Genomic DNA, 27,087 nt, shown 5'->3' with positions numbered 1-27,087 from the left:
TGAAGCCTCCTCCGTATATCGGATGCAGGTATTATTCACATAGGGCAATGGCGGCAGGGACAAGTTTTTTTTTATTTTTTATTTTAGTAAACTTGGCGAAGATGTCGTCGAATTTGACTTGGGTATATGCCGGCAAGATGGATTTCGTTGACAAAGAGAAACTGACCAGGCACCACAGGAGGCGAGACGTCGAGCACGACAATCGTCGCAGGGCGTAGATGGTGGAGCTGAGGAGCTTTTTTTTCTCTGCTCTGTACTTGTTGCCGCGGGACAAGGCTTCCACCAAAGGCCAGGCACCCACTCGATTACTGGACAGGGCCTAGCACGCCTGGAAGGGACCGCCAAAGCCCACCTGAACCACATGGAAGATGCCCCGGGGGCTTGGGTCCACAGGCGGGCAGCCCCCCTGCAATTGGTTAAGAAGTACGCGATACAGCAGTACGCGGGGCGGGGCTCCGTTTGTTGGTGCTTTGTGGCCCGCCCTTCAGGCCCTTCGCCCTTCCCATCACATCATGCTGCATCTATACAAAACAACCGCAAATGTCAAATGCCCTCAATGACTCACTGCGCTAATGGGCAGATTCATTTCCCACACATACGCCTTTTGAAGAATTCTCACAATGTCGGTGAGGGGCTTACGAATCAGCATTTATGACTGTGTCGGGTCAGCCGAGATCATCTTGTGATCGATATACGCAGTCCTTGACCAAGCCATATAGTCCTTTGTCCATCCCCTGCTTTGTGTGCCTGAACCGTTTCTCCTTCCGCTCTATCCTTATCTCTCCAATCACGCCCACCACACTACGCCCGCTGGTGCTGCAGCCTTTCAGCTGATCAAAAGCCCCCCGCATTCTGGAGAGCTCGTCCAAGTGTCCCAAGTGTCTTGGAAGCACGAATCTGGCAATTGTCTGGACGACAACCCACGGCGACCCCTCGTTTGAGACGGATCGACGGCTTCACTAGAGCCGATTTCCCAATCGCCAGCATTCACCGGTTGTTATCACCGCCCTCTCATTTACACACCATCCTGATTTCCTCTCTCTCTCTCCTTCCTTCACAATGAGCACACCTCGTCAGATAGTCTCCGGCGAGATGCCTTCCTTCCTCTCCTCCGCAGTCCCTTCCTACTCTGCTCGATCACGATCACTGGCCCTCCCTGCCTCCCAAAGACGAGGTTCAGCAATCGCCACGGCAATGGGTCTACGCAAGAAGAGCGAAATCGATATCGTGCTGGATGGCGAGGCGGATTTTGTTCACTCATACTCCACATACGATGAGATCAAAGGTCGCGTGGACGTCAGGTTCGAGAAGGACACTTCATTCGATGACCTCAGTATCACCTTCGAGGGCCAGAGTTGCACATACGTTGAAAAGATCGCAACTACGGCCCCCACAACTGGTCGCACGACAGGGAGACATACATTCCTAAAGGTCCAGCAGCCGATTCCCGAGAGCCTGCTGCCCGAAAATGGCACCTTCGAAGCGGGAGTGAGCTATTCAATCCCTTTCACATTTGTTGTTCCCGACAGACTACTGCCTTTCATCTGCTCGCACAAGGCCGACAATGAAGAGATCAGGAAACAACACTTGCAGCTACCTCCAAGCCTGGGTGACCCCAGCGTCTCCGGAGAAGGTCGTACACTTATGGATGATCTTGCACCCGATATGTCCAAGATTACTTACAGCATTCGTGCCAGGATCACAAAATGGAACGCCGTCGGCAGGCTGTTGGAATTAGCCGACAAGGCGGAGCGCATCAGGATTGCCCCTGCGAGAGAAGAAGCGCCGCCGTTGAACATTGACGAGACCGAGTCGGACCATGTCATGCGCAAGGAGAAGAGCGTCAAAAAGGGCCTCTTCAAGATCGGTAAGGTTGGCCGCTTGACGGCCGAGACCACTCAACCCAGAAGCCTCCGTCTTCCACATCCGCAGAGGCGGCAGGAAGAACCCATCTCTTCAATGGCAACCATCAACTTACGCTTCGATCCTGCCTCTGCAGACGACGTACCTCCGCAGCTGGATTCCATCGTCAGCAAATTGAAGGTCTACACATTCTTCGGCGCCGCGCCATATAAAATCATCCCAGAGACTCGCAAACATGACAACTGGTCCACTCTGCATGGCATCTACCCCGAGAGCGTTGCCTTATCTTCCCGCTGTTTATCGACTGTCTCCTGGGTCCGCCACAATCCTCCAGAACGTGGGAGCTTCTCTTCATCAGATCTCTCCAGAAGACCGTCGGGGTACTCAACGACCTCGACATCTTCAACAATCCCTGAGCCGTCATGCGCCTATGAACTGGGCTCCCCTTTCTACACCGCCAGCCTCCCGGTCCCGATCGCCCTTCCATCCCCATCCAGCAGCGGTCGACCAAGAGTATTTGTGCCCACGTTCCATTCCTGTATCATCTCAAGGACTTATGCTGTTGAGCTGAATATTTCCTTTCGTACCCCAGGTGCCAATGTCTCAAGCAGCCATATTACCCTCAAGACGCCTATCCAGGTCTCGGCTGAAGGAGGCACCCCGCCAGCTCAGGTCCGTGAGACCGAGGCAGCGATTGCGGCGGAGATTGAACAGCAATTCGGTCTGTACGAAGCTCGCCAACTCGAAGAGACCGGCTTAGGCCTCGAAAGTCCCATGTACGAAGAGCCTTCTCCGGCCTCGCTCGTCCCCGGCACTAGACATTTGAGTCTTGCAGGCTATGCCGAAGCGTCGCCGTCGCCGTCATCGTCTTTTACAACACCAGTACTCCACTCCGGCGTCGAGGCCGCTGCACCACCAGAATACCGAGCCGGGTCTGGCTTCCACACGTACAGTGCTAGGGATAGGCCGGGGGGACCTAGGACCCAAGCTGTGAGTCTCACTACTTCTAGAGCATAGATCCTGTCATTTGCCTGCCCCAGTCTCACTATTTCTTCTCTCGAAGATCATCCCTATTTTGCCCTTCTTTGTGTGACGAAGAGGGCGGAAGAGAGTGAGCAGACGCTGAGAGATGACGTGGAGCTGCAGTCGGACGAAGATGATGATGAGACCGAACGAGAAGATGAGAAGCCAGCGACAAGACGAGTTCGACAACAGACACCGGAGACATGGACTGATGATCGTTATGCGTGAGAGTCCGGGTGCTTAGCTTGACGCACCACAGAGCTCTGTTTTCAGGAAGCATCGAGCTTCAACTTTATTTGGTTGCTCAGATGACTTACTTTGCAAGTCATTACAGGAATACGCATGGGTCTGGCAAAGACGGCCAGGCATGAGATATACGAGACCTCCTTTTCCGTTGGCGGGGCTGGTTGTCCTCGCACTTTGAGTGACACTAAACATCGGAGACGGACCGCGTGTCATCGGCGGAACAAGCGCGATCACAGGACGAACAGGTATCTTGGAAGGTCTTTTGAATCGGGATTGCATGTCGAATTTTGGCAGCTTCTTAATCATGGCATCGGCGTTTGGTTTTGGTATTTGGTGGAAGGCGGATGATGACACTAAATCACGGAAGAAGTTATGAAACCCCATGAACGAATGTGAAGGATCAATCGACTCCGGACTTTGGGATCCTTTTTGGTCGGCCAAGGAGGTGGAGAGGGCACGGCAATGGATGTAGTTAATTTGTTTCACAGAGATACCCTTGATTTGCCTGTATACTTTCCAAATAGCCACCATTTATCTGATATATATGTGGATATATCGATTGACCTTAATTCAATCAGCCCGCCCTTTTCCACACTGCGAAGCAATCTTGATTAGTGTCCGTCTTGAAAGATCTGGAATCACTTGGCTTAGTTGCAAGGTTGAGGCAATCCCAACTTCTCTCCAGTTGCAGGGTCGGTAGCCATACTCCACGTATATAGTGCTAGCTTAGCTTGAGGGCTCAAGAGGGCTCTGGAGCCGGCCACGACATGCCTCCCCACCCCTGCGCCCGCGAGGAACCACGTGTGCAGAGAGAGAGAGAGAAAAGCACGACCATTCGGTGCGGACGGGCAACGCCCTTCCGTGCCAATCACCCTCCCTGTTTCCGTGAACTTGTATGCTATGGGCAATACCCTCGCACTCGAACGGCACACTGACTGGTGGCGAATCAGGCCGACCTACATAGCAGCAAGGGTGGGGACCGCAGTGGCGGCCTTCAGAAAAGTCTCGGGTTGATCGCTGGTGGCTTGGTTCACCTCGTCTACATATTACTGTAGGCAGGAACAGCGTCGCGTCGTCCGATCCTAAGTAGTCTCTTTCATCCCTGTCTGCCTGATGCCAGACGGGTAAGTTTTTTTTCTTTCTCCTTCTCCAGGCCCATCAAATCCCCACGTAGTTTAGCTCGAGAAAGTCCTGCAGCCATTCCTCCGGTTGTGCGTCCGCGGCCTGGCCGAACAGGGGCTCATATTCGGGCAGCAAGGAATCGACAGCAAAACTGTTCGTGCCTCCGCGGGGGTGGCGAGGTCTGGGATCGGGGCCGCGGTCCTGGTCGGATGGGCCTGGATTTGCACCCGAATTTGGATCGTTGGCGTTGTTACTAGACCCGGAGACTTCGGCCTGCTTCTCATTGTCAGCCTGGCGAAAGGGATGCGTAGGTTTGGGAACCGCATTGGCCTTCTCAGCCCCATCGAGAGAGAGGTTCGTCCGAGCCAAGATGACCTCGAAGACCTTGAGCATACGCCGTGCATGGGGCCAGCTCTCACCACCGGCCGCGAGGAAGAGGAGGCTGGTGTGAATACGAGCTTGCGCCGCGAGACGTTGATGGCTATTGGCGAATGTTTTCAGCGCCGTCTCGACATGCATCGCCAAGGTTGTGGAGGCGCACATGAATCTATGCACCTAGTAAGCAGAGGCCCTCAGAACTTGGGCGCTGATCAATGCAACATGGCAAGAGGCTGACATACACAGACAACGGGCAGTACTTGATAAGTCCGTGGAGCATGATGCGCTCAATGACGGTGTCCAGTTCGAATATAGCATTCTGCTGCTTAAGAGATGCATGTTGCACGGCCTGGTCTCCAGTGGTGCGATCATACCCGGTAAGCAACCGATAGAAGCCACATTCCAACCGATAGCTGGTTGCTCGGAGTACCAAAGCCCAGACATTCGCGGCTGACCATTCTTGAACATTCTCGGTGTGCATCTCCGTCGGTAGAGCCTTCCGCCAGGATGAGAGACTCTTTTCAAATTCCTGACATGCCTCCTTGGCTGGTGTCCGTCCGTGTGTCTTGAAAATCTGTAGGAATCGAGCTCCTATATCGGTCAATTAGATATGTTCTGATTTCAGGCGGACAGATCGACAATAAGGGTACCACAGACCTAAATTTGCCAACATGCCCGCTTGAGTAAAGTATACCTTTTGAAGCTTGGTGAGGGGTGGGACTAAGTGACCAAACGCGGCTAATTCCTCAGTATCTCCATCATCTGCTTCCGTGATGTCGGCTGGCTTCCAATTCTCATCGATGATTCTTCTAACGTTGCTGAGCCCCGACAAGGTAAGCTGCACATCTCGGATGTATAACACCGACCATATGCGCTGGAAAGACTGCCGAGTGGACAAGTCAAGGTGGGTCGCCGTGCAGTATCTGTCGATTCCAATTTGTGTGGCCAGTCGCACGGTATTCATAAACCAATATCGATAGTCTCGGTGAGCCAAGGGGCTGAAAAATAACGAGCTCAGGAGAAAACAGCCTTGCAAGATATTCAGCTGTGATTTCTCCACGCCGAAGTCGTGAAGTAGTTGCGCTTTTGTGCATAGGGACATTTGTGCCATAAGCCGATCCGAAAACCCTGCCTCAGATAGAAGTCCTATCGGGGCATATGGCACAACGTTCGCCATGATCGCATGCATGAGGAACGTGGAGCCTGTTCCGTTCCTGTAGCCGCGGAGGAATTGAGCTCGGTCGAGGATAGGAGCATATGGATGAATGCGTTCAAAATAGAGGCGTATGAATTTATCGCTATTATCGCCATGTGCTTAGTGAACATTGATTCCCAGAGTAAAAAACCCACGCTTACCATACTGACCGGGCAGGAGTTATAAATGCACCCTTCCGCTGTAAATACTGGGCGTCAGAGTCGTCCAATTCGAAACTATCCCATTGGAAGCGTGTCTCGGGATTGCGGATTGTAATCCGCACGAATCCTTGAGGTTTGCTGCCGAAGGTATCCCCCAAAATTGTTGCTGAGTTAATTCCTTCATGATACTCGATAACCTCCCGACCCTGGTGATGGGGATCGGTTTGCTCCGGTGAAGCGCTATCGGCAGACCACTGCGATACGTGCCGAGAGATGTCGAGTTCGACGCTTTCTCCCGTAGGCCCGTTTTCGTGGGATTTGGTGAGAATGTGATGTCCATTCCCTGTCGCTTGCTGGGCTGTTCTTGATGCTGGCTGGACCATTGGGCCAAAGCTGACGGCGTTCATGGGCGTAGCGTGTGTCGGGTGTAAACTGGGTGTTTCGTCTTCAGTCCGAGCTACAGCATGTAGTTCGAGGCGAGGACATCGTCCTGGAACGCCACGTCCATCTTCGGCCGAGGTGCATGGAAAGGCCTCATCGACCATTCTCTTGCGTTTCTCCCCTCGCCTTGCGCTCAGTCAGTCTCCGGCTCTCGAGACTGTGACTCTTATCCGGGGACTTACATCCTCACCGTATCGAAGAGCTGACATCGCTCGGTGGAGTTGCTTCTGATGCACTTGGTGCAAGGACATCCAACTTGCGTCGCGTCGCATCTAACCTTGCGTTCGTGACACGGCACACAGGCCTTTGGCTTTCTCGCCAGAGGTCGCTCAGACATACTGGGTATCTCAGTGATCCATGGCATCAACAGGGAAATGCGACCAGTTGAAAGCCGTCTGTCACTCCCTGATGTCTGGATAACTATAGTGGAAGGCTCATCGACGTGTTTTGCCGGCGTGATTTCACGGAGGACTTGTCGCTGTTCAAAAGGGTGTGGGACTTCGTCAAACTATTACCTCGTATTGCTCGTACTAACTCGCCGAGTATTAGTTTCTTAGCTCCTCGGCTCGTCCAATTCTAGATTAGCGCCAGGATTGACCCCGGGGCCCGTCATTACATGTCTTGGCTGACTTTGCGTGCGCCTCAGTAATCACTCCATCTCGCCATGCACCCCTTGGTACCCCCCAACACGTCCTTGGCACCCCTTGAGGTCACCGAGGTCGGTGCGACGCCCACACTGTCCATGGCCCGCACTTCGGCTCACTCACGCTTTGTCGCCGCCGACTCCCAAGTGGGTGATTTCACAAAAGCTACGCTCCTGAGGTACATGACGCTGCCAAAGGGATTCTGCAGTCCACTGCCGGCCACAAAGATACCACCGGGCTGTTCATCCTCTTAAGCTTTGTCAACGTGGACTGACTCCGACCGCTCAACAGATTTCGCTCTGTCAGACTTGATCGTCGTTGGACCTTGACGGTCATGGGCAATATGCGTGGTCGGGTCGATCTCAAGCTCATTCTGATAGACAGCCACTTCGTCTTTGTCCCCAAAGAGAGCGCTTGTCTCTTCCAAGGGCATGTTTCTCGTGTCAGGCCAAAAGACCAGGAACAGGACACCTCCGAAGGCGCTCAGAATGATGAAAATCAAGAAAATTTTCCATTCAATGTTTCTTTGACGTGGTTAGGCAGGACTGTGACGCTTTGCAGAGACCAGGAAGACTCACTTCAGTGCGGTTGGTGCAGACTGCAACCAGATGATATTCATCAGAGACATGGTGGCGATTCCTAGACAGACGCCTTTGGCACGAAGGTGGGTTGGAAAGATTTCACCCAGATAGGCGAATTGAACTCCTACCCACGTCAGTCAGGAGGACAGGTCTTGAGAAGGCATGCCTGGGCGAGACAAACCGTCCACACAGATGGCATAGAACACCTGGTAGACCTAAAACATTGCGACCGCGGCTTTCAGGGCGGAGGTATTCGTGGAGGGAACAAAATTGGCAATGAGCGCCGCTTCGACCGCCAGTGTAGCTGTGCAGCCAAACATGCCAAATGCCAACAGTCGGTTCCGGGGAAAGAGGTCGACCAGAAACAGTGCTACGAAGAACAGGCCCAAGCCAAAGGTCACCCAGATGGCGGGATAGAGAAGTCGCTTCTGCTCGTCGTAACCGAGAAGGCCGTAGATCACGGGTCCGTAGTCTATCCCAGGTTAGCACTATCCGTTTGCGACTTTGTCTTGGCAAAGGGAGAGGAAGAGGAGAGGGAGAGGGAGAAAGAGACAGGAACCTCACTGTTGATGACCAGGACACCGGCAAATTGCACGATTCCAGTGGTTCCGATCCCAAGGAATGCCCGCTTTCTGTACGATGGCTTCTTGAAGAGTTGGACCCAGGAAGAATCCAGTTCCCGGTCGATCATGACCTGCCTCTGAATCTGAAGGAGCTCAGCGTCAGCAAGATTCCGCCCCTTTGATGAGCGGGTGTGTATTTTCTCGAGAACCCGCTTTGCTTCGTCGTCACGGCCCTGCATGACCAGCCACCTATGTCGAGCATGAGTCCAGCAACGCCATCCGGCCTATTCCTGGGCACTTACCTGGGGCTTTCGGGGCAGAAGTAGAGCCCTGACAGGAAGAGAAGCGGCCAGAGGCACTGTATGGCGACAGGCACCCTCCATGCTCCGCTGCTGTTGGCCCAGAAGAAGCACCCAAAGCCAACCCAGGCAAAGGTGTAGCCCGATTGAAAATAGGTCCCGTGGAGTTCAACAAGCCCGCCTCGAAGATTGGCCGGCACCAATTCGCTCATCATCAGCTAATTTCATGGTGAGACTCGGTAGGCAGCCGTGGGATCGGGGATGCGAGAGCGTCCTTACCGGCGAGGCGGCCGCGGCCATCCAAGTACCAGCACCAGCGAAAAATCGGAACACAATGAATTCCGCCACGTGCATGCTGCCCGTCATGACGGCGCCAGAGATGAGAATCAGGATAGCAGGCTGCCGAGGTGTTAACACGGCTCTCAAAGGTCAGGGAGCAGGCGAGCTCACTGACTATGGCGAGCGACCATTTCCTCCCCCACTTGTCTGCCACCCACGGCAGCAGCAGACTTCCTATGACGCCTCCGGTTTGGTAGATGCCGTTCATCGTGGACTCGAGGTCGGTTCCATTGGAGGCGGTCTCCAGTCTAAAATATTCCGAAAAGGACGGCTAGCTGGTAGGGGGTCAGCGTTTCGTCTCGGAGAAACCCATCGCAGAGGGTCAGAGGCATCACCTAGCAGCGTCCCGATTACAGCAGACGTGTACCCGAAGGATAGAGAGCTCAGGCCAATGAAACAAAGGAGGCAGATGGTGTACAGGTTCACACTGTCCTTGGCCAATGCCTTTCTAGCCATGGCTGAGAAGTCACTTTGACGTGAATAGTAGGGTTGATTGACCGGCCGTAGAGAGTCGTAGAGAGCACGGCGGACGCAGCCCTTGCTATAAGTCGACAGCTTGTGCTGGCAGGGCCGGTCAACGAGCTATCGACCGTGCTGTAGACCCGGGGCCGTAGCCTTTCCTTTGTTAGATACACAGTACGTTCTCTAGAGTAGGCCGGATTGGGGCGTGCCACAATCAAAGTAGCTGTGGGCATACTCTGTAGCCCTGGCCGAGGTGCAACTAGCTCTGTTCTCAGGGCTCTACAGCACTTAGTGAAGCTGGAGATGGAGCCACCTATGCCCGGCGCCGAAGGCACCTGTAAGACAGAGAACCGTCAAGTAAACAGATGGCATTGATCTATCATGCCAGATGTGTCTTTTTATCTGTCTTCTCAGTGAGACTCTGCCCGTCTACCTCGTATACCTGTAGACGTTGGCTTGTGACGAGACGACCGTTCCTGGAGATTACATGGCAACCTCTTCCCGTTGCAGATCAATGGTGGTGGTCACGGAAATGGTGTTGACGGCACCAGCGATCAAACTGGCAACGGCTATCACGGCGGCGATCTTGCAACCATGACACTCGATCCGCCCCACAGCACCAGTCGAGTTCGGCGCCGGAATCGACGCTTGCCGATGCTTGTCTCGTCTCCTACAGAGGACTCTCCCTCCCCCTTGCTTCGTTGTGCTGACCATGCGCTAACCATTTCCTCTATCAGTCGACATCAATATAGCATGACTGCTGTTAAGAGGGCCGATAATCAAACTACAAAGAACAGCTGCCTCAGCGCAGTGTGCGAACTGCCTCTTCGATACGAGGCGTGATATACCTCTTCTATTTTCTATCCGTGGGACCTTGTCGCGAAGATGGCAGGCTACAAACCAGAGATTTGCCGTCGGACACCACAGACGCTGGTAACAGACGCGGCCAACACCGCAATGCAATGACTCGCCCTGGCCTTTCGTCAGTCTGCCCGACTTACCGACCAACTCGTCTGCGAACCGGGAGGCGTTAAAGACACCAGACACCAGCGGTCAGGGGCCGTTTTTGCCGAAACATCCATGCCGAACGATGCGCCAAAGCAAGATTCCGACGACGAAGCCGGAAACGATGCTGGCACGGAGAACCTGAACGAACTGCACGACATTCTTTTCTCATCGATTGGCTTTGAGCGTATCCACGACTGCCGACAGCAGCTCCAAAGCAGAAGGGCACACCGGGCACCCCCAAGGTCGCTTTGTGTCTCTTCCACCTCGGGTACTTCAAGGACGAGCGCGTCGCGCATCCTGCACCCTGTATGCTGATCGTAGCTGCTTGGGTTCCGCTCGGTCATATGCGCTAGGTAGCAATGTGTCTGTGCCTATTGAATAACTGTCCGCGTAAGGCTTCAATGGGCATTATTGTTGTCGCGGAATCCGTGATGAATTGATCACTCGAGAACATCCTCGAGCGAATAGATATTGTATTTATATGACCAACACTACGTGACCTTTTAACAGGGTTTGGGCCAGTCAGGGCCAACAGTAGGTAGAGAGTACACAACCTGGTCGATATCTATCTTCTGGAGATCGCGTTCTGCCTAGAGAACTACCTCTGTTTGGGCATCGTCTGGCCACCGGGGTTGATCGGTTCCATTCCCCCTGGTACCAACATTGTAACCCAGTTCGACGGTTCCCGGAGGGAATTGTAGAATCGGCTTCGGGGCGCGTATTTTCAAGCCACCAAGGGCTTTTGACACTCGAATCTCAAAGAACTGGAGGTCAAAAATGCCCTGGGATTTCATCATTTCGATGTACCGAGGGATTGTATAGTTCATACTGTGAAAATGTCGGAAGACCGCCCGGCCATTACGCTGCCAGAGATGCTCCCACACCTGCTTAGGGTATTCTCCGACCTCTTCAATCAGCCACCTGTTGTAGTAGTCAAGAGCTGTGTCAACGAGGTATGAGCCTCCGTATTCCGCCTGCTCCAGGAGCGCCTGAAGAATTCCACACGTTCCGGCAATCCCTGTGCAGTAGTCAGAGTTTGGAAAGACCGGGGTGACCGGTTCGTCGTTTCCCATGGCCCGTCCAAACCCCATGGATACGCCGCTGTGTGCGTCGCTGATCGGCTGCCAGCCACTGCGGTGGGACAGCGGGCCAGACCATCCGAAGCAGTTTTCGCGGACGTAAATAATCCCTCTACCACGATCCTTGGCTATCTTCGATACATCTTCGTACCCGGCTCCGTATTTGTCGAGGACACCTGGCCTGTACCCGTTGATTACCACGTCGGCATCCAACAACAATTCGCGAAGCTTTGACCGATCTTCTTCTTTCTTTAAATCGAGGTGGCAGTTCCATTTCCCCCAATTTAGGTCGGGCTGTAGACCCGAAAAGTCAGCGAGGTTTGGAGATGTTACTCTCATCACACTCGCGCCCAGCTCCGCCAGGCCTCGGCCGATGGCGGGACCTGCAATCACTCGTGTGAATTCGACGACCTTGAGACCGGCTAGCGGGCGCCGCACGGATGTCAAGGGCGAATCCTTCCACCAGCCCGCTCGTAGAGAAGGGTCCCGCCGTGGATACACGTTGTAGAGACCGGTGTCTGCGTTGGCCTTCCCTTGAGCACTGTTGGCATACTCAGCTGGGGACAAGCAAATGGTGGCTGCCTGTCGGTATTCCTCCCCAAGCAGATGATCCCACGCAGCGGCATCCTGTTCTCCGATCTTGGCCGCAAACACGGCCCATGCATCCTCATCCGCGCTGATATCCTGTCGGTCCCTGGGCAATCCGAGAGCGTCGATCGAAGGGTCTGGATTGAGGCTGCCGTGCAGGTGGAAAAAACGTCCATCTTTGGCCTTGTAGATGTTGGTAGCCGCGCGGCGGTAGAATGACGATGCCATCTGGTGAAGGTCGCCATTGGGGAAATACTGGGCGTACTTGGCGGTCAGGCCGCGGATTGGCGTCGGTTGCAACGGACTGCCTTCTGCAGGCTCCACCTGGAGGAGGAGCGCGGACATGAAGAACAACTGGGCATGGTCGGTGTTGATGATGACCTTCTGAGGTGCTATCCCGTACTTTCTGCTTAGCAGGACGTTGATGAGGATGGCTTCCAGCCCTTTCAAAGAAGCGACGCTTTCTGCGAACCGCCAGTTGATGGCTATTCTCGGCTGGTCCTGGCCTACGTACTCGACATAGTCGAGCATGTCCTTGCATTCCCCAGGCAGCGTCTTGTGGCGAGGATTGTTCACAAGTCCATCGCGGAGGACCTTTTTGCTCTCCTCAGGAACCGAGTAGGGTTTGCTCTCGGGCACAGAAACTGACGCCATTGTTAGGGCCCCTCCAAACGATAAAGATGCAAGAAGCGAACCATGGTCCTGCTTAAACAGTCTCAACATACAGACCCTCGGCGAGTCTCATAGGTAGGTGTTGGCATCCCGTCACTCGCCACGACGAGGTCAGTCAGCCGCCCCTCCCCCTCCAAATGAATCGGCACCGAGACCCCGGAACACCCTGCCAAGTCCCTCGGCCAGGCTTCCATAGGATGGGTTGTTCCCCTTCTGACCCTGGAAAAGATATCACTCGGCTTATCAGGTCAAGAGTGCGCCCTGTCCTACGCACTGGTTAGCGGGATGTCGCCCCGGGGGGAAAGGGGCATTACTTAACAGACTGGATGCCAACTGCTGGCGGTGATGGCTGACGAATTCAAGACGACAATTCTGTCTCGACACCCGTGGGCACCGGGAGATAACTAAGTATTCCTCGACCAAGGCAACAGCCCCTCATTGAGCAGTACGAAAAAAGAGGCAGCGAGAGGGGTGACGAGAAAAAGATGATAGAATCACCCTATTCCGTCAGCATCCCTCTTGTCGATGTGAATTCGTTTGTGTTCTCGTCTGGCACGCCCTCATCGCGTCAGGCACCACAATACTTTGATGCCGCCAGACCTGCAAAATGCTTCAGCCTGGCCGACGCCGAGGGCTATGTCAAACAGGTTGGCCAAGGCCTGCAAAAGCTCGGCCTGCAAGCAGGAGAAAGGGTTCTGTTGTACTCGAACAACCGGCTCTACTTCCCCATCGTGCTGTGGGCGACCATTGCCGCTGGCTGCATCTTCACGGCAGCCTCGCCCACTGCCTCTGTCACTGGTAAGCCTCTTATGCGCTCCATGGGTATGTGGGCCGCTGACTGAAGTGTACCCGCCAAGAGCTCGAATACCAGTTGCGAGACTCGGGGGCGAAGCTCCTCCTCTCACACCACGGCGGTGCTGATGTTGCCCTAAAGGCGGCGGCCCGGGCGAGCCTGCCAACGACTCAGATCTACCTCTTTGGCGACCTGGACGAGAAGGTCCCAAGTCAACTCTCTGGCCGGCTTCAACCATGGACCAAGCTTTGGTCTTCACCTCAGGAAGCTGCCTCGTGGTCGTGGAAGCGCATGACTAGCATGGAGGAACTCGCTTCAACCACGGCAGTCATCAATTATTCGAGCGGGTGGGTCGGCAATAGAGTAGCGACTCGTTGGCATGCTGACAAGGAGCAGAACGACCGGTCTGCCCAAGGGGGTTGAGATTTCGCACTACAACCTTGTCGCCAACTCCACGCAATTTCTGTTCAAGCGTAACTTGGTGGCTGATACACCGCAAGGGCGCGCACGCAAGGCACGGCTAGATCTGTCAGGAGAACGGTGGCTGGCACCTCTTCCCATGTATCATGCATATGTAGGATGACCTCATCTCCGTGCCAGCCATCGGGTTAACCACGTCTCGCAGGGCCAGACCTACTATTCCATCAGTGCAGCCCGCCTCGGGGCCAAGGTTTTCATCATGACCAAGTTTAATGTGGTGCAATATCTACTTTATCTGGACATATACCGAATCACCTTCATGACCAGTGTCCCTGTCATCTTAACCATGCTGTGTAAGCAAGACAACCCGCATCGATTCAATCTCAAAGCTGTCGAGGTCGTCACCAGTGGCTCCGCGCCCTTGGATCCCGAGCTGGGGAAAATGGTTGAGGACCGATACCTGCGCTCGAACGTCAAAGTCAAACAAGGCTGGGGCATGACAGAGACCACGTGTTCTATCACTGGGTTGCCCCGGACGATGGGGATGATGGCCGGTCGATTGGCTGGCTGAATCCAAATTGTTATGCGAAAATCGTGCCCGTGGACGGCCAAGACTTCCAACAGAGCGGTTTGGCAAACCATACGATCGGTGAGATCTGGGTGGCTGGACCTAACATCATGAAGGGGTATTGGCACAAGCCCAAAGAGACCTCGGAGACGATTGTGTACGAAGACGGCCATCGCTGGCTTCGAACAGGGGATATAGGATATATCGACGAGCGAGGTCGCATCTATATCGTGGACCGGCTCAAGGTCTGGTCCCACCACATGCTTTGTTCCACCTGCTAGGACGTTGCTCACAGCTCTGTAGGAGTTAATCAAGGTCAAAGGGCTGCAAGTTGCGCCGGCGGAGTTGGAATTGTCTCTTCTCGCCCATCCGGACGTTATCGACGCTGCTGTTGTGGGAGCCAAGATGTTTGTTGTGTCCTAGCCCTCCGCGCAATCGTGTCTAACATGTTGATGAACAGTGAAGGCTCTGAGTATCCCAGAGCTTTTGTGGTGCGCAAAACCCCCGCCATTACGGCTGCGTCGCTTTTTGAATACATCAAAGAGCGGTTTGCACCTCACAAGTGGCTCACCGGAGGGGTCTACTTTATTGACGCCATTCCGAGAACCGGCAGTGGGAAGGTGATTCGACGAGCCTTGACATCTGTCGAGCCGGAGGTGCGAGGAAAGCTGTGAGGGAGATTGAGCTGGGAAGGAGTTTTGGATTTCATTGGGATCAAGACAGCGCCGAGTGGAAAGATATCTTAGCGTTAGCACATTGGCGGATTAGCAGTTTTCGCTGTACTGCATGTTGATCCATGAACCTTTCCTCACGTCAGGGGAGTCCTACTAGCTCCAAATCGTTTCACTCATAGTAGACAAGAGGGCTCTCTATTCCTTTCCCCCTTAATAGATGGCCGAACGCGCTTGACGAGCCAGGGCACCAGATGTCACGAGGTTGTATCACCTCATGGCCATCGTTCAGGGACATTGGACTGATGAACGATGCTCAAAGGTTTGCTGATATGGAACCCACCCCAGAGCTCACCCCAGAGCTGAACATCTTTCGTTTGGCGACCGAGCCACATCCAAATATATCGGCACCGGCACTCGCTTTGTCTAGGCTCGGCACCGCAGTTTGTCGAGCTTGGCTTGGCGCCACGCCTCCCCCCGAGGCTCTAGTCGGGCCCGGACTTGCCGCAAGCGTGTCAGGGCCTGACCGTCGCAGGAAATCGCCATCTGACAGCCTCCATCGTTCTTTCTCAGTCCGCCATCCATTCATCAGCCTGGGACCTGACGACATGGCGGAGGCCAAACCACCAAAGGCTGCGCGCTACACAACCGAGATCTCAGAGACTTTGGGCGTCGCGATTCGACGTGACGGTATCCGATCCCAGGGAGCGAATCCAAATGTCCATCGATTCGTATCACAAAGATGATTCGACACCCCTGCCAGGTGCTCAGACCCAGTTGCACCCCATTGACGGTCGAGAAGGGACATTTATCGACCACGGAGCACAATGATGACCGAGTCTTGTCTATTCTAGAAATTGCTTTACTAATCAGCGAACCCCGTAGTATCGCGAGTGCTTTTCAGCCCTTCAAAACATAACGACCTGGCCCCCTCGCCTGCCGCCGTGGAAAGCTTTGAATAGTCTACGCGCCATCTACAGGACCGCCTCTTTAGCAAGAAACTTCTCAGGGATGTGGACGTGCCGAGCCCTTAAATACTCAGCAAGGTTCTGGCACAAAGGCATTAGCTGGGTCAATTCACTTGGGGCTCGAATCAAGATCGCGGTATGGTCTTACCTTGCCCAGCGCATCCATCTTGACAGAGGTGCTCACTCCTGCACCAAGGATGCCATGGATGACGAAATGAACCGCATAGATTCCGGGAAATTCACACCGTTCGATATACGTTTCCGAGGAAGCTTCGCTGGCGAGAAGGCCTGTCAGAGCATTAGTCATTCCAATCGGTTCGGGTCCCCCTTCCTTCCCTAGGGCGGTGGGTAAAACTTGCCTCTCAGGGTGTCCGTAGTGAGAAGGTTCCTCAGCCACGCATACTTCTCTGATTCCCGGAGACCTCGTGGAATGAAAAATCCAACATTGACATTGGCCCCTTTGTCCCCACTCCTGGCATACACGGCCAACCCGAGCGGGGCCTTGACGGTGGGCCCAAAGGAAGACAATAGTGCCGGATCAGTTGGCTGGTAGTCCGGCTGAGATGGAAGCTGATGTATGGGCGTGTAGACTTCGTGTCTCGGAACAAGAACGCCTTCTCCCTTGCTAACTAGGGGTGAGGCAAAGTGGACAGAGAGCTGAACATGGCTTTGGTTGACCAGCCCGGGGAAGTATGTGCAGAGCTGCTTGGGCTCTGCTGTTCTGAAATCCACGTTGGCAGTGAGACCTGGGTATCCAGACAGCTGATTGCTCATCAGCGGCCCCAGGAAGCGCCCGGCACTCACGAGCTTTGGATCCTTGGCTTGGGCGAGCACTCGAAACTGTAAGGTACATTCCAACTGGCTTTGGGGATCTTCTTTGGGAGTTCCATAGAGCTGAAAGTCCAGCACATCATACTGACTAGTTTCCAACATGCGCCGAGACATGGTCTCGAAGCTTTGAGCCTTCTCTTTCGTGTCGAGGCCAGTCACGTACACCGAGAATTCCGCCTGGTATCCTGCCAGCGCCATCACGGCAATCTTGAGCGTCTCCGGGGCCAGAATGCCTGCCACGTACATCAGCCAGGGCCCAACCAAGTGCTCCTCAAATCGGGATGGTCTGTCCCACTGACCAGGCGAGACTGACCTTTGAACCCCGAGACATAGACTTTGTCTTGCGCAACCTGCTCCAACCGTATGCCGGATAGATCGGCGATCACATCGGGATTGTAGTAGAACGGCCCTTGAATCTCATAAAGCAGCTGGCCGCGCACTGTGTCGACCGTCACACTGACCCAATTGTCAGCCCAGGCTAATCAACCGACGTTCCAGGGATAATGGGGCCACACGTACATTCCGTTCTGGTTGCTGTGTTTCTGGATGACGCTGGTCCCATCGACTGCAATGGCCGCCATCGGGAACGAGAGGTCATAGTAATTTGGAAAGAGGCTCAGAAACCCTCCAAAGTTGCCTCCAGTCTGCATCGGAAGACGACGCTGCTTAGCTGGGCAAGGGGGCGTTATTCGGTGGGGAAGGACGTACCACATAGCAGCCGCATTCTATCAAATGCCCGGCAACCAGCGAGCCGGCCAACTTGTCGACATCGCTCCGGCTCCAGCCATGCCACCAGGCTGCAACTCCCATGACCTGCAGCGATGGCCGGTTAGTTTCAGTCTGCGGCAAAGAACGATCTGTCCTACCGTGCTTGCATCGGTGCATCGTCCGCAAATGACAATGTCGGCGCCCTCCTGCAACGCTTGCACAATGCCCCAGCAGCCGGTGTAGGCGGTGGCCAAGATGATGTCGGGGTACTTTTGTTTCCAGCTCTCAAAGTCACCCGTCGCCCGGGTTAAGGGCTGGATCTCGAGGCTGTCGATCTGCGGCAGCAAATTGTCGCCAATGACATAGGCAACTTTCTTCTGGCAACCTCGAGACGACAGCAGCTTTTGCACCTCGTCGGCCAGACCTTGGGGATTGAGACCCCCCGCATTTACCGCGATCCGCAGGTGCGGGTTCCGGTACGTGATGTATTCGTCCAAAGCGTCCCTCAGCGAATACAGGAATCCGGGCTCATAGCCACCCTTTCTGCCAGCCCGGGCCTGAAGCGACCTTGATGCCAAATTAAACTGAAAAGTGTTAGCAGCGCTGGGTGGGAGTCGGACGGTGGACGTGGGCTGGTCGCAACACCTCTGACAGCCAGTCGCCGATGATGGCATCAACCGTCGTGTTCCCCTTCAGCATCGACTTCAACCCTGTGTCTCACTCAGCCATCTCGTTGCCTTCACCTGCAGATCTCTCGCATCTCACCATCTAATCGGTCCCCGGTCGACCCGGACACATTCCCGACCAAAACAGGTCTTGTTCCTCTCTCGGTCACATTTGCAGTCATTTTGGTCGGTGTCGTGAGACTAGATAGAAAGATTGCGGGTGACCAAACGAAGAATTGGATTCAGTTTTCAATCATGTTTGAGGTGATGTTCCACTCAATCTTTTGTTGCTGTTGCTGCTCCATCCATCAACCCCCAGGAGTTCGGAGTTGCATCCTAGCCCCCGCGGCCTAACTAGACCATTTGCCCTGCCGAACTCGACTTAGACCTCGGTATTGCCCAATGCATTCCCCTTGATTCCCCTCATCCTGGCAGGCGCCGAGACCCGTCTCCAAGCTGTGGCAGGCCCAACCAGCCCTGCTTCTCACTCGGCCACCGGCATCGTCGTGGAGAATGAGACGGTCCGGGATGGCAGGCTTCCCCCCCACTTGAATACCCGTTTCTACTCCAAGGGTCCGAACCGCTGTTTGGGTTAGCTCGGTGGAGCTGGGGACCGGGTACTTGGACAGCCTGGGCCAAATGTCCAGGTGGTGGCTACAGGAAGTACTGTACGTGGATTTCTTAACCGAACAGAACGTCCGTCGGTCGTGCAGCTGGCTGTCCAAATAAGATGTTCACTGTGCTACATGGGCCTTGACCCACTCGATGATCATGTCGTCCGTCTTCCCGCGCACGGCCGGATGGGTGAATTTGGAACCCACGGCGTAAACGTGCAGTTGGGCCCATTCGATAATCAACTTGTGCTCCACACCCGCTTTCTGGCACAGCTCTGCCCATTTCTCCGAGTCGGTACGCGCGAACTCGGCGCCTCCTGTGAAGATCAGCTGCGGACTGAGATCCTTGAGCTCTTCGGGCTGGCGACAAAGAGGATTCACATCGGGCGAGTCGGGCGGCCGGTCCCCAATGAACAATTGAACCAGTGCGGGCACGGCCTTGTTGGCCATCAGAAAGTAGTCGCTCTCCACGGCTGGATTCCCTCCTCGATGCGCTTTCAAAGTCATGTCGACCCAGGGCGAGATCAAGACCGTTGCAGCCGGCTGCGGGAGATTGAGCCGCCCCAGTTCCAGGCCGGCCAGAATACTCAGTCCACCTGCGACAAAATGTCAGCAACTGCCGCTGGAGGGTGCGTAGAATGTCCCACCGCCAGCGGAATCACCCATGAAGACGACATTCTCCGGCCCTATCTCGCTGTCGAGCAAGAAACGGTATACCTGGATAAAGGTATTTCTCTGCGCGGGGTGGCTTTCTTGGGTCGAAAGGGCTGTGAATTTTACTTCAGCTCACGGACCGGAAACGATGCGCCTGTGACACCCACGGTACTCGACGCTGAAAAAGGCGAGGTCAAGGCCCTTTCTCGCCGCCTCTGCGACCCACCGTTCCATGTACTTGAGGTACATTCTCGCCTCACCACGAGCGTACCCGCCGCCATGCGCAAATAAAACGACGCATCTTTGTTTCCCGTGTCCTCCGCGTGCAAACTCGGAAAGCTGTCGTTTTCCAGGGATGAGGTAGGCCGGCACGCCTTCGTCGACTTTGCGAGCCGGCTTGGCAGAAAGCTTCCCCACGGGCAGCCGGTGAGTAAGATTCGGAAAGGTCAAAGCAGCAGCGGCAAGATAGGCTCGATGCACCTGTAGCCGGAGAGGCTGGTAGACTGGAAAGTGTGGAAGTAGCAGCCGGCGTAGAAGAGCGAGCAGGACTTGGGAGAAAAATGAATACGTGAAGAGCAGTGCTTGCAGTGGATGGGACAAGATCAGGAGCAGAGTATTTGCCATGATGCTGGGAGAACGAGTGGCCCTGATACCTTCAGTAAAACACCTAGATCACTGGGCTAGCCACTATAAGTAGAGAGAAATGGAGATGGACAGAGGCAGAGAGAAGGAAAAACAAAAGCACCGTTGTCTGTTCGGTCGCTTCTCATCTACAACGCCGAAATCGAGGGTTGTACCTCGGTGTCACAAACCCTGTATGTAAGCCGAGAGGTGATGAGCACCCAAATCATTGCAGGCAGCCACGGATCGTCCAGCACGGTTGTAATTCTCCCTGCTTAAAGCCATGCAATGTCGCTTTCTGGCTTGTATTTTGGGATCAATCTAGGGACCCATAGGTCATTGACTGGAATGATCGATTGAGAATTTTAAGTCGATATTCCCGGCACTCAGCCCGCCATCATAGTAAACACATCGAAGACCGATCATGGCTTCGAACACAGGACCACTTAAACTTGTCCTTGACGGCGTTGTTCGATATACCGTCGAACCCGCCGACGAGAGTGGCACTGATTCCGTATTGAATGCTAGATGGGTGTCGACACGCATCCTCCCTTCTAGCCAGACTGGAACTGGTCGTGCCGTTCGAAGAGGCCTAAGCGGCGGTAGGAAAGACGAGAGTTCTCGGTTCGCGGGGTCTTGGACGATAGAGTACTACGGACCGGATGGCAAGCTCGCTGTCACCCCGTTTTTGCTGGAACTGGAGAAGCACGGCAAGGTACGAACAAACCCTCTCTTATCAGCCTACAGCGTGGATTCCACCAGGTTCGCTGGGCTGTGGACATGTTGCTTAGATATGCTGCAGATTTATCACGGAAAGTGGGCTGACCCTGACGGACGGCCTCTGTTGGAGGGATTTGGCTTTGAAGACGACGGAAAACTGTACATGAGATATGGTGATCGTACAGCTTGACCGAGCCTGGAGCGCCCGTGTCTCGCGGTGGCTAGTTGGTCTTTCATCGGACCTTGGTTCGCGAGATTACTGAAACACACAGATTGCTCAAGAAGCTGCAAGTGGATTGTGAGACTTAGATCTGAGTTCTCGTAAGACGAACATGGCAATGATCAGATGCTTTTCAGGTTGACTGCATCTTGTACGAATCCTTCTGGTGTACGTTGCACTCGCGAAACATATTCTCGGAAAGCCAATCGCTCAGTCCTCATCGAGATTGCGCGGGCCGCCATGTCTCACTGGCTCTCAGCCTTGACCGCCAGCCGATGGGAAGTCCTCAGCAAGATATCCTGAAGCTCATCCAAGTATTCTCCGTCGGCATAGTCGTCTTTCCCCAGATCAAGAAAGCCCTGTGGCGTGGTGCCACGGGGAACAATTCCAAAGGACCGCCCTGACATCGAGGGTCAGCACCGGCCCCGTTCCTCATTCCAAACAGAACTCGTGGAGGGGGAATCTTACCATTAACCGAAGGAGTCGAGGCGATCTTGAGCCATGCACTGGCTGCATCCTCTGCCTCCGCAAATACGATTCCTTTGCTTTTGCAATACTCCTGAACCGTGGGGCTGAGGATCGTGGTGCCAACATACCTTTGAGCACCTGTTAGAGCGTGTGAGGTCGTCAATAGTGCGTGCCACAATCTTACCATGGCCCAGTGAGGTTCATGCGAACCCCATCCACTGCAGTAGTGCGTCGAATGCATCTCATCAAGCCCCGACACCCCCATTTCGATGCCATGTACTGGGGGATACCAGGTACGTCCAGAAATCCAACCAAGCTAGCGTTGACGATGAAGCAGCGATCGTGATTGGCATCAAGCGGATGCTTCATGAAATAGTGGCGCGCCAGCTTCAACGCGTACATGACTCCTAGCAGGTCAATGTTGACGATCTTCAGCTGGGGTTTGAGCGGCTCGTCGGTATCTGGACTTGCGTTAGAGGGTCTCCTGGTGACACATGCGGACTCTGACCTTCGACGCTAAAGACATCATCCGGGCCACTGATGCCTGCATTTGCAACTACTATGTCAATACTCTTACGGGGCGATTTGCTTATGGCCAGCTTGAACATGGCCAGTTGATCCTCCCAGGACGTCACGTCGCAGCGGATGAAATTGGCATTCCTGCTTGCGGTCAGACATTCAACTCGAAACCAGAACCAGACTCACGGTGCCAATTCTGCCTCGAGTTTCGATCCATTCTGTTCATCCGTATCACCAAATGTGACGTGAGCCCTTGAAACAAACCCAGTGAGTGCAGCGTTCTCTTTGGGGATTCCAGCGACATTACCCTGCGGCAACAAAAGCCCGGACACCTTCTTCCCCCATACCTTTTGCGCCTGTCCGAGCTCAATCAGTGCATTGACTCTCGGCTTTTGTGGTGGCGGGAGAGGGTGGGGGGAGCCAGTATCAATGAGGAAGCTCACCTCCAGTGATAATAACGCCTTTCCCCTCGAGACCTCCTGCCTTGACGGCGGCTTCGAAGGTGACGGTTCCCTTCTGGTATGCTGGATATGCCATGCTGGTGAGGTTCTCTCGGGTTGCTGGAGCAAGCCTTTCTTCGTGTCGTCCTGGGATATCTTTGCTTTGTCACAGTCGCTTTCCTTCGCGACGGGCAATTAAATGTCGGCACGCAGGCAAGCCTTGATTGGATTTCCTTGTTTCTTTTGAATTGGGAATGTCCTTCGGCGTCGGACACGCTTGGGCGCTGAGCTCGACCCCCAAGCGGGCTCGGCCCGAGCTTCGAATATCACAAGACCCACCCTTCCCCATACTACAAATATGGGTTACCGAGAGGGCAAGAGATACTCGAGAGCCCAGCCCTTTTAACCTCACGACAGGCTTTCCCAGGCATTTCACCCAGTCACAACTTTGGTAGACATCCTGATCCGGAGAATGGCGCCTTCACCATCACTCAACATCCCCAAGTCTCCGTCAACCGTCTCCGTTTCGGTGATCGAGACAAGCTCCAGGATCATTGCCAAAACTAGTGTGGTCGTCCAGCCTCACATCGTCGGGCACGATGAGTTTAATTGCCCCTGCTATTCATTCCTGATTGGACACCAGGCCACGGGGGAAAAGATCCTCTTCGACCTGGGTATTCGAAAAGATCCAGAAAACCTCTCGCCCAGGACCCATGCCTTCACCAAGGCCATGAGCATCTCTTCACGGGTCAATGTGTCCGACATCCTCGGGGACGAGGTATCCAATATCTCGGCGATAATTTGGTCACACCATCACTTTGACCATATTGGGGATCCGTCGACGTTTCCACCCTCAACCGCTCTCGTCGTTGGCCAGGGTTTCAAGGACGAATTTCTGCCCGGCTATCCCGCCAACCAGGATTCATGGATCAAGGAGAGCGACTACGCGGGTCGGGAATTTGTCGAGTTGAATTTCGCCGAGGCTGGTTTGAAGTTGGGCCAGTATGACGCGGTCGACTATTTCGGGGACGGTTCTTTTTATCTCCTCGATTGTCCTGGCCACACGGTCGCCCATATAATGGGCCTGGCTCGAACGACCACGGATACTTTCGTCCTCATGGCTGCAGATTGCTGTCATCATGGAGGAGAGTTCCGCCCGAGTCCATATCAGCCACTGCCTGAGTCGATCGATCTACCCGTAACTGCCAAGGGCAAGCTGCGGCCCTTGCGGTCGCCTTGTCCCGGGTCCTTGTTTGTGAAGGTACACCCGAAAAATTCGCGAACGGAAGCCTTCTATGAGTTGAACAATCCTCACAACTCCGACGCAGTCAAGGAGGCGATGCGAAGTCAGCGGAAGCTGGAAGAATTCGACGCGAGTGAGGATGTCTTGGTTCTGACTGCTCACGACTCGGACGCGGCCGACGTCATTGACCTGTATCCAAAGACTGTCAACGGCTGGAAAAGTAAAGGGTGGAAACAGCAGCTCCACTGGGCGTTCCTCCACGACTTCCAAGTAGAGTGATCGTAGATTGTCGACGATGGCAGCCCATCGATGGGGGGTGATCTAGCGAATAAGCTATCTACATCTGTTGAGCAGCTGTATATAGACGATTCACTTCCAGGTTGATACCCACCTCTCGGTCAGCCTGAGCCCCGTGCCAAATTGTTTCGTTTCTTAGTTTCTTGACACTCTTTCGAAAGGAAGTCAATTTTATCCCCAATACAGCCTCCCTTCTATAATGCTGCCGTTTTGAAGAGCTCCAAGGTCTCCGGCGAAGGTCAGGATATTTTGTAAGAGACGCGACACCACCCCAAAGGGCTGCCGGAGGGTTTGAACGGCGTCCGACAAGGTTAGCCGATGATGGCTTAACATCTCTTTTTGGTCGAGCCCTAACCATCCAGAGCAGGGTTACCGACCGAATGGCGACACACTGTAGGATTCTTGTGACTCGAACTAGCGTCGATAGCACTGTTCAGACCTTGCCTGTTGTATTCAAGTGTGCTCTACTACCATCGGTGACCTCGCAGATAGTAAATAGTTAGATAAGTCCCCCAGGGTTTGTTGAAATCCATCACGTCTTCTATAAAGTCACATTCTCCCCACACACAAAGCCTCTGCTAGTAGATAGATTTCTTTTCATTCAACCAAGTTATCCTGGGCTATTCGTCTGACATGTCTGCCGGTGTGGCGCATAAAGTACAATACGGGAGGCGAAGGGCTCAAAGAAGGGCCTGAGTCTCGTGACAGCTTTCATCTGCCTTTGATATATGCGATAGTTCCATCTTGAAGGCAGGCCAGACATGAGATCCGTGAGAGCCTCATAGAGGTAAAGCGCAACTTTTAAACGGCTTAGTCGACCTAAATCCTCTTTTATAGAGAGAACTCTACCTGTCCTCTATTAGATGGCCCCTAACGGGTCGGTGGTATCATCGCTGCCCCGACCAAAGAGGTTCTCCAACCAATCGTAGTTCTCGGTAACCGGTAATATGCCAAACACGTCGTCGGTCAAGGGTAAATTGAAATTGACTTCTTCGCCCTCCTCAAAGAACCCATTGCTAGAGCATTCAGCCGGTTGGTATTGGCCGTTGGGGTTACTAGCTGGAGCATTTATTGATGTCGAATCCTCATCTTCTTCCGAGGGCTCGGTGGGGGACGCGCCCGTCGGGCTGAGACACGTGCGCGCGATGACGGCTTCGAACATCCTAAGGGTCCAGATGAGACTGATCCAGGACTCGCAGCTTTCTCGCACATATTCCAGCTCCGAAAGGATCTGGGCCTTTGTTGCGACCAACTTTTGGGGACTGATGGCCGGGTCGAGCGCAATCTCAATACGCATGGCCAGAATAGTGGATGCGCAAGTCATACTGTGACGAGGGTGCGCGCGGTTAGTATCGCGGTTCCGTTGAAGGAGGGCTCGGTAGTCGGGCGGGAACAGGGGGAGGAGGGCGGAAATGGATATAGAGAGCAGAGACAGGGCCCACTCACAAAGACAAGGGACATAAATGAAGCACCTCATGCATTGAGGCACGCTGGATCATGGTGGAGAGTTCGAACATTGCGTTTTCCTGCCGTTGGGCCATCCTTTTCATGGAAGCAAAGTCTTTTCGTGACCGATGATGTTCTTTGACCGCTCGGTAGAAAACTGCCTCTAAGCGATAACCCATCGCCAACAACACCAAGACTAGAATATGGTCGGAGGTCCATTCATCCTGAAGAGCATAGATTATTTCAACGGGCAACTGCTTTCGCCAATTGGTGATCTGGTTGCTCAGTTGCTCGATCTCATCTCGACTTGGCATTTTGCCAGGGGTTTTGAAGTCTCGAATGAAGCAGGCGCCTGAGATGAGACCGTCTGTCAGCTTCTACATGCACACGAGTTGCGGTCCATGAGCCGCGCCGTGGCCTTACTAATAATTGAAACCTTAATATACTCCACCATGAAAAGCTTCTGAAGCGGTGACACCAGGCCGAGCACATCTCGTAGCTCGTCCGGTATCTCCCCATCCTCCTCCCAATCGCACTCAGTCAATGGAGCGGTGTCACAATACCTCTCGTTGAACCTCCTCAGATTGTCGATTCCAGAGATAGCAAGGAGCGTGTCACGATTGTACAGAACCCACCATATACGGCGGAAAATCCGTCTGGACCGCTTCCCGAGATTCTCACAAACATAGTCTCTGTGAAGGCCCATCTGGGTCGCAATCCGCCCGGCATTACTCAGCCAGTATCGGTAGTCCTTATCTATTGCGTACTGGAATGACAAGGAGCTGAGCATTATGGAGCCTTGCAGCATATACAGCTGGTCTCTTTCACATCTCAGGTCGTAAAGAAGCGTGGCCTTGGCGTAGAAGGCCTTTTGCGCGGTTATGCGATCTTCATATCCAGCCTGCATCAGAAGCTTCATTGGAGCGTACGGGACCACGTTGGCGAAGATGGATTGCAAGAGGAATGCAGAATGTCGGCCAGCTCTATAGTCCTGCATGACCTTCACGCGGTCAAGGATTGGTGCATAAGGATAGACGCAGACAAAGTACAGACGGAGAAGTTCGTCACTGGCCACCGGAGTCAGCAGCACGTGCAACAGACCAGGGATGGCCGAGGGACATACCAAACTGGTCGGGGTGGAAAGCTTAGAGCAGCTTTGGCCTCTAGATACGCGACGTCTGCCGCGTCGAGGCCAGGAAATGAGTGTCCTAGCTCGGGCTTGGAAATGTCCTCCTCGACCATGAATCTGACGAAGCGATTGGGGTGATGCTGGCCTAGCGCCTGTCCGAGGATGGTCATCGGGTTCACTCCTTCATGTAGTTCCATAACCTCGCGACAATGTGTGTTCTGTGATTGAGGCGAGGGGGAGAGAAATTCCTGTCTGCTACGTGACATTTCCTCACAGATGCGAAAGTGGACATCCTCCTCTTTCGTGAGAGAATAGGTCATGCTACTGCTATCCTCGGCTTGCTCAATGATAGCTGTATGGGGGATTGGAGGCGATGACGTTGGTTGTGCATTGCCTTCTTGCTGCGCGACTTGCATATTGGTCGCGTC

The 27,087-nt window shown here is 54.1% G+C and overlaps 10 protein-coding genes across 10 annotated transcripts; 3 read left to right on the top strand and 7 right to left on the bottom strand.

Annotated features, from left to right (window-relative positions):
* Positions 1-1,059: 1,059 nt before the first annotated feature.
* On the top strand, positions 1,060-2,880 carry A1O5_10444 (uncharacterized protein; the record flags this gene model as incomplete). The annotated part of the gene is made up of 1 exon (XM_007751020.1): positions 1,060-2,880. The coding sequence occupies one exon, from the start codon at positions 1,060-1,062 to the stop codon at positions 2,878-2,880; it is 1,821 nt and encodes a 606-aa protein (XP_007749210.1).
* Positions 2,881-4,290: 1,410 nt separating this feature from the next.
* On the bottom strand, positions 4,291-6,533 carry A1O5_10443 (uncharacterized protein; the record flags this gene model as incomplete). The annotated part of the gene is made up of 4 exons (XM_007751019.1): positions 4,291-4,801; positions 4,875-5,223; positions 5,290-5,930; positions 5,989-6,533. The coding sequence occupies 4 exons, from the start codon at positions 6,531-6,533 to the stop codon at positions 4,291-4,293; spliced, it is 2,046 nt and encodes a 681-aa protein (XP_007749209.1).
* A 790-nt stretch (positions 6,534-7,323) lies between these two features.
* A1O5_10442 (uncharacterized protein) lies at positions 7,324-9,063 on the bottom strand (the record flags this gene model as incomplete). Its single annotated transcript, XM_007751018.1, has 8 exons — positions 7,324-7,597; positions 7,652-7,778; positions 7,836-7,869; positions 7,921-8,126; positions 8,219-8,466; positions 8,520-8,734; positions 8,796-8,915; positions 8,971-9,063. The coding sequence occupies 8 exons, from the start codon at positions 9,061-9,063 to the stop codon at positions 7,324-7,326; spliced, it is 1,317 nt and encodes a 438-aa protein (XP_007749208.1).
* Positions 9,064-10,915: 1,852 nt separating this feature from the next.
* A1O5_10441 (uncharacterized protein) lies at positions 10,916-12,646 on the bottom strand (the record flags this gene model as incomplete). Its single annotated transcript, XM_007751017.1, has 1 exon — positions 10,916-12,646. The coding sequence occupies one exon, from the start codon at positions 12,644-12,646 to the stop codon at positions 10,916-10,918; it is 1,731 nt and encodes a 576-aa protein (XP_007749207.1).
* Positions 12,647-13,149: 503 nt separating this feature from the next.
* On the top strand, positions 13,150-15,119 carry A1O5_10440 (uncharacterized protein; the record flags this gene model as incomplete). The annotated part of the gene is made up of 7 exons (XM_007751016.1): positions 13,150-13,462; positions 13,522-13,804; positions 13,854-14,031; positions 14,083-14,402; positions 14,504-14,690; positions 14,749-14,852; positions 14,906-15,119. The coding sequence occupies 7 exons, from the start codon at positions 13,150-13,152 to the stop codon at positions 15,117-15,119; spliced, it is 1,599 nt and encodes a 532-aa protein (XP_007749206.1).
* Positions 15,120-16,090: 971 nt separating this feature from the next.
* On the bottom strand, positions 16,091-18,470 carry A1O5_10439 (uncharacterized protein; the record flags this gene model as incomplete). Its single annotated transcript, XM_007751015.1, has 9 exons — positions 16,091-16,165; positions 16,233-16,359; positions 16,440-17,148; positions 17,229-17,371; positions 17,435-17,559; positions 17,624-17,728; positions 17,782-18,207; positions 18,269-18,333; positions 18,389-18,470. The coding sequence occupies 9 exons, from the start codon at positions 18,468-18,470 to the stop codon at positions 16,091-16,093; spliced, it is 1,857 nt and encodes a 618-aa protein (XP_007749205.1).
* A 552-nt stretch (positions 18,471-19,022) lies between these two features.
* A1O5_10438 (uncharacterized protein) lies at positions 19,023-20,180 on the bottom strand (the record flags this gene model as incomplete). The annotated part of the gene is made up of 3 exons (XM_007751014.1): positions 19,023-19,498; positions 19,550-19,669; positions 19,724-20,180. The coding sequence occupies 3 exons, from the start codon at positions 20,178-20,180 to the stop codon at positions 19,023-19,025; spliced, it is 1,053 nt and encodes a 350-aa protein (XP_007749204.1).
* A 1,182-nt stretch (positions 20,181-21,362) lies between these two features.
* On the bottom strand, positions 21,363-22,641 carry A1O5_10437 (uncharacterized protein; the record flags this gene model as incomplete). Its single annotated transcript, XM_007751013.1, has 7 exons — positions 21,363-21,517; positions 21,586-21,713; positions 21,770-22,046; positions 22,088-22,245; positions 22,291-22,356; positions 22,412-22,460; positions 22,548-22,641. The coding sequence occupies 7 exons, from the start codon at positions 22,639-22,641 to the stop codon at positions 21,363-21,365; spliced, it is 927 nt and encodes a 308-aa protein (XP_007749203.1).
* Positions 22,642-23,016: 375 nt separating this feature from the next.
* Positions 23,017-24,066, top strand: A1O5_10436 (uncharacterized protein; the record flags this gene model as incomplete). Its single annotated transcript, XM_007751012.1, has 1 exon — positions 23,017-24,066. The coding sequence occupies one exon, from the start codon at positions 23,017-23,019 to the stop codon at positions 24,064-24,066; it is 1,050 nt and encodes a 349-aa protein (XP_007749202.1).
* Positions 24,067-24,943: 877 nt separating this feature from the next.
* A1O5_10435 (uncharacterized protein) lies at positions 24,944-27,075 on the bottom strand (the record flags this gene model as incomplete). Its single annotated transcript, XM_007751011.1, has 4 exons — positions 24,944-25,409; positions 25,531-25,882; positions 25,954-26,597; positions 26,654-27,075. 4 exons carry the CDS (start codon positions 27,073-27,075, stop codon positions 24,944-24,946), a joined length of 1,884 nt encoding a protein of 627 aa, XP_007749201.1.
* Between the last annotated feature and the right edge of the window lie 12 nt (positions 27,076-27,087).

Source organism: Cladophialophora psammophila (genome assembly GCF_000585535.1).
Source record: "Cladophialophora psammophila CBS 110553 chromosome Unknown aczJe-supercont1.20, whole genome shotgun sequence".
Classification (NCBI taxonomy): Eukaryota; Fungi; Ascomycota; class Eurotiomycetes; order Chaetothyriales; family Herpotrichiellaceae; genus Cladophialophora; species Cladophialophora psammophila.
This window is presented reverse-complemented; position numbering and strand designations above follow the sequence as displayed.